The following is a 5,911-nucleotide window of genomic DNA, read 5'->3' as shown; positions in this document are numbered from 1 at the left end:
TAACAGCAAATGTACAACGTTTCGATAAGGTTTTTATGATGACAAAAACCTTGTCGAAACGTTGTACATTTGCTGTTATGTTAAACTTATATCAGAGTATTTTCTTCATTACCCATTCAAGCCGTCTCCAGGATATTTATTGTATTTTTAGTATATTAATGATTACTTAATAGGGATCTAATTAAAATATTAGTATGACCTATATAAATTTATCTACAGAAAGTTGAAAATGGAGATCTAAACTGGATTGTTCCAAAGAAATTTATTGCATTTTGTGGTCCTCATTCTAAAAACAAAATCGAAAATGGTAAGTATGTGGAAATGTTAATTTTTTTTTTCACTACAAGCTTATATCTCACATTTCACATTGATTAACATCAGTAAAAACAGCTCAGAAAAATAAAAGTAAAAACCTCTTATTTTAATTGTTTTTACCAATTTTAGTTTATACCTTTAACACTTCTAAATGTACCAATTTTCCATTGATTACACCTTCTGAAGGTTCTTTTATAGTGTTACGGCTTATATGATTGAAATATTAATTGGGTGGATATGTCAGTATTTTTTATAATGTTAGATGTTTATGAGAATTAAATGTTTCTGCTTGTGTTGATAAGGTTGTAATGATTGGGTTTCAGGAGGAACTTGCATTGATATTTTGATATTGCTTTTTTTCTTTCAATAAAGAATTAAGTTTCAATCTATAAGAACATCAAAATTATAAACTACAAGATCACTGTTTCTTTTCTGAACTGAAAAGAACAGATAATTGACATTCATGTTTATTTTGCTATATTGAAAGTATAAAATAAATATAAAAATTAGTGATTACAGAATTAATTAAGCTAAGACTTGTTTTACAGATGTACCTTGCTAATAATCTTCCCTAGTTGATGAATGTTGTAATTGAAAAGGAAACCTTCATTTGAAATACAAGAAATGTTTTTTAAAGCAGTTCCTAGTTCAACTCATCAGTTTTGTTGTTCAGTAACCAAATTTTTATCATCTTTGCCTGGAAAAGGATGTCATAATAATTGAACTATGTTTTAACCCTGCTAGTTTGGTTTTAGTGACAATGGGAACTTTATGATTATCACAATAATTGAACTACGTTTTAACCCAGCTAGTTTGGTTTTAGTGAAAATGGGAACTTTGTGATTATCGTAATAATCCATTTTTCAATCACATTATAATTTTAAAGTCTGTTCTTCAAAGAATTAAATATTTTGTCATATAAACTTTAGTAGAATGGTCTAAATTGATGTTTTCCAGATGTAAGAACTAGGTATGTGTAGTTTTAAATACAAAATTAGTATATTTTCAGAGATTTAATATCTAGCTTATTTCAGATACAGCATGCTATAAATTTGTTAGCCATATCTTTTTGTTTTCGTTTGGCTCCTATCAGGATACCCATTACATTCTCCAGAGTCGTATTTTCCATACTTCCACAAGAACAATGTTACAACCATTATCAGGCTCAACAAAAAGAATTATGATGCTCGGAGATTTTCAGAAAATGGATTTGATCATAAAGATCTTTTCTTTGTTGATGGCAGCACTCCAAGTGATGGGATCATGCGAGCATTCATAGAAATTGCAGAAAATGCTAAAGGTGCATTGGCAGTTCATTGTAAAGGTACGTTTTCAACTGTATTATGTGTTGTAGTTTTATGTGGCTTAAACCTATGGACACGGGTAGGGGTCAGAAGGCATGTCATCACATTTGTAGACTTGTATTCAAAATCTTATTTCACTATTATTTTATAAATGAATGTCCATAAGTTTAGCATCAAATTGTAGATTATAATTGAGGTTTTATTATTATACATTAGTTAATTTTTTAATTTGAAAGTAAATATTAAAAAGTGGCTAAATATAGATTTTTTGTGTGTTACATGGTACACCGCCTTCTGGGTTTGATCAAATTACATTTTTTGAGACACCCATAATACAATGTCTATAGTTTCTTACATATTAGAAGCTCAAATTTCCAACAATGGCAAGCTAAAATACAAAATAAGAACCTCCTGCCTTTTCTGTTTGCTGAGATATCTCAATATTTAGCAAATCCACAATATTGGCTCTGCCCACCACTTCATCATTTGAGAAGACTTGTTTATCTGTGTCTACTTTTGTATATCAATAACTTTATAACCAGTCAAAACATCTGCATTTCTTCTATGCAATTCTGTCATTCTTCCTAAGTTATTTATGAGCGAAAAACTATTTTATCATTGGAAAGTTTGAAGTATTACGATCAAGGCTAGTTACCGAACAGAAATTATATATTTTTAAAGCCAAATAGAATTTAGTTATGAAGCCTGATAAATTACAGTGGGTTTTTGGGGTATCAGTATAGTAATTTTTAATTTTTCGGTATGACAAAATACGTATGTAAAGCCTACATAAAGTCCATCTTCACATACGAATTTAGACAAGGCTTACGACAAGGGTTAGGAAGTATGACTCATGAATGCAAACAAGGTCTTTGTAGCATCGTAAGTAGTAGAGATCGATGTTTCTCAAATATTTTTTATTAACTGTTCTATATTTAAAAAACAACAACTGATATTTAAGCATTTTTTTGCAAATATTAATATATTTATGTATGTAATGTATAGTAACCACAATGTTACTGTATTTTACAAAATACTGGTACACTAGTGCTAAGAGTGAGAGATTTGTACTATATTTTATTATAGAGAAGTTTTAGAACATATTATAGTACTATCAAACAAAAAGTAATCACTGAATAATTTGTTACTAAAGTGATAAGCAAGAAGGCTAAGCCAAATATACTAGCTCAACTATAACGTGCCGTATTTATATTAATGGAAATTATGCATTTATTGGTTACTGTGTAAGCATGGTAATATAGGAAACATGATATTCATAAGCAACTATTACACCTATACTAATACTAAATCCTGACCATGCAGGAGGCTAATTAACAACCAAACATTTCATAAGTTTATTGGATTGAATACAACTTTGTACAAGCCCATATCACAAATATTTTCTCTCACTTTTATAATTTCACAATTTTTGTTGCAACCGCCGTACTGTAAAGAAGCCGATCAATTATACCCCTTTGTAGAGAATAGTTTATATAGGGAATGTCAGCTTATTGGATTGGCCCAGACTTTCTACAATTTTATAATACTTTAGACAATTGTCGTCGAAACCATTATACTGTCAACAATTTGATAAATTCCATCCCGCTGTGTTTTCAAAGCGGGTAAACTTCTTGGAATTGTGCTGCATGAGCTTATTTGATATTGATGGTGTCAAACTAAGTAAGGAGCAGTGATTCATTGCTTTATATTTGACAGGTTTCTACTTCAGCTGATAACAGTAGAAAAAAACATGGGGAATAGTTGTGAAAAAGATTAAAAGAAACTTTCAGTGATCCATACTGAAAAAAGACAGACAGTACTATTCATTATGTATTGTCTGGTTTCTAAGTCAGCTCTTAACAATAAAATTACTACAAAAAATAAGTGTGAGAAGTATAAACTCTGATCTTAAATCCTTTGATACTTTGTGATCAATACAAACAATAATATACATTTTATTTTTCACATTGCATCTTTTATTTTCATTATACTTTGATAACCTGGAGAATCAAATATAATGTTACAGTAGAGGAAATAACAGATAAAATATAAAGTTTTAATGAAAAGAGTGTTTGATATTTAATTATGAGCTTATTTATTTTTCATTTGTTTTCTTTATTTATTATAATGAAAGTAACTAAAATGTAGAAATAAAATAGAAACTTATTAGGTAAGATAACGAGAAAAAAATTATTCTTGGGGTATACTAGTAAGCAGCCTGTGCACTATACTATTCGATAGAATAAATATTTGTGGTTTCCTGTTACAATTTGAAGTCAATCTAGAACAAAAGAAAGGGTAGTTTAGATATATTTCCTAATTTTTATGATGGTTACAAGTTCAGTCAAATCGACGAACACCATATAGAGTTAGAGTAGAGAAAATAGCAGATAAAATATAAAGTTTTACTGGAAAAACAACAACATTTGAAATGTATTTAGGAGGGTTTAGAGATTATGCATAGGAAATTTGATTTTTTTAAATGAAAAGAAGTATTTTAGTCTCAACATGAGATCACTTTGCACTCAGATTAAAAATCTGATTTTTTGTAGGTAGAAGACTTGTAATGTTATTGAAAGTCTGCCAATTTTTGTGGAGATACATATACTGTATTAAAAGTTAGTAGTATCAGAACTTAATGACTTTGAACAAGTACAGAATGGTCATATGGTTGGTCAGATCGACCGAGACCATGTGGAAAGAGTTAAGTATGGAATAACAGATAAATTTTTGTATGTTGATTTCAAACATACAGGACAGTTACATAGATGTTGATATTATGTGTAATGGAAATAAATATTTAATGTTGACTTTTGTTGTATTCTAAGATACTTCTTTAATGCACATGGTTCCCATAAGTGTCGAGAAGTACGTATGGGAATGTTAATTTTTGCTCTTTCAGGCCTGGAAAGGCCCTTATAATTTCAGTGATGTAAAGCTAGGAGAAGCAGAAATAAAATCCATGTCACCTACAAGCACATATTGGACAAATAATTTGCTGTGTTGAAATTGTTGAGAAAGTGTATCAATAAAAAATTGTTCTTATATAATGACCTTTTGTGACTTCATTTTTCATTGCACAAACATATCTGCCAAAACAATTTCAGTAAAAAAAAGAATAAAGAAAGAAAGAAAATAATCTAAATTAATATTCAAGGTATCTAGTATTTATAGAACTGACAGATCTGTGTTCATGCTATTGATGTTTGAGTTTAAAAACACCAGTTTCTTAATTATCAAAACAATACATTATATAGCAGTCTACTTTTCTTCAAATTTTCAATATATTTGTAATATCATACTTCATTGTCTGGGATTTGTCCTCCTTATTAATTGACATGACTGTAACATGGTGGAGTCGATTGTGTGCACATGCAATGAGTTGGGGTGAAGTTGGAAGACATGGGTTCTGTAAATACTCCCTTAATATTGGTCCAGTGCTCCAGGAAGGAACTCTTTCCAGTTTCACTGGCCCCCATTGTAATCGAGAGTTGACAAAACTGATATGATATTAACAATATATATTACCAGTGAATTATAAAAATATAACAAACGTTCACTCATCAACCTACCTCGATTAAATTGTTTAAAAAAAAGAGGGGGGGGAGTAGTATGGGATGTCAATGCCAAAAAGTACAGAAACAAGGTAAGGATGAATACAGAAAACTATACAAAAATCCCTATCTAAGTATCCAGTAAGTACTGTGTCAGTCTAAAAATTGTTGTTACTAGCCATTATAAGACTGTATAGCACTATTAAATTTAAATGGTTTTATTCAAATCTGAATTCATGCAACTGACTGGAATTCAGCATTCAGTTCTAGATAAAAGTTATTCTTGGAAAGATTTGGCTACTTACGCAGTGATTTTTGTGGGTACTTATGCAATGTGCTCTGGTATTTTGAGGTATTGGCGGAAGTAAGACCCAAATTTCTTTTGGGGTACACCATCTGTCCAGTTTAACCTCAGTTTCACAGGCCTCATATTCTTACTAATAATAAAAACGAAAGAAGTGAGCAGATATGGGTGCTCTAGCCCACAACATCCCACATCTTTACCACCTTTTGCTGTCTGCAGCCAGATGTGGGTGCTCTAGCCCACACTGTTCCACATCTTTACCACCTTTTGCTGTCTGCAGCCAGATATGGGTGCTCTAGCCCACACTGTTCCACATCTTTACCACCTTTTGCTGTCTGCAGCCAGATATGGGTGCTCTAGCCCACACTGTTCCACATCTTTACCACCTTTTGCTGTCTGCAGCCAGACGTGGGTGCTCTAGCCCACACTGTTCC

General features: G+C 31.1%; 1 protein-coding gene across 1 annotated transcript in view; it reads left to right on the top strand.

The window, feature by feature from the left end:
* The first annotated feature begins 207 nt into the window (after nucleotides 1–207).
* Nucleotides 208–5,911, top strand: part of LOC106471596 (dual specificity protein phosphatase CDC14AB-like) — a 20,250-nt gene continuing 14,546 nt past the window's right edge. Inside the window, exons 1-2 of the mRNA XM_022400214.1 lie at nucleotides 208–307; nucleotides 1,409–1,639. Of these exons, the coding sequence (XP_022255922.1) occupies nucleotides 1,579–1,639 (61 nt within the window). The 5' untranslated portion in view covers nucleotides 208–307; nucleotides 1,409–1,578. The remainder of the gene's footprint in view (nucleotides 308–1,408; nucleotides 1,640–5,911) is intronic.

This window comes from Limulus polyphemus, unplaced genomic scaffold (assembly GCF_000517525.1).
Source record: "Limulus polyphemus unplaced genomic scaffold, Limulus_polyphemus-2.1.2 Scaffold4722, whole genome shotgun sequence".
Taxonomy (NCBI): domain Eukaryota; kingdom Metazoa; phylum Arthropoda; class Merostomata; order Xiphosura; family Limulidae; genus Limulus; species Limulus polyphemus.
This window is presented reverse-complemented; position numbering and strand designations above follow the sequence as displayed.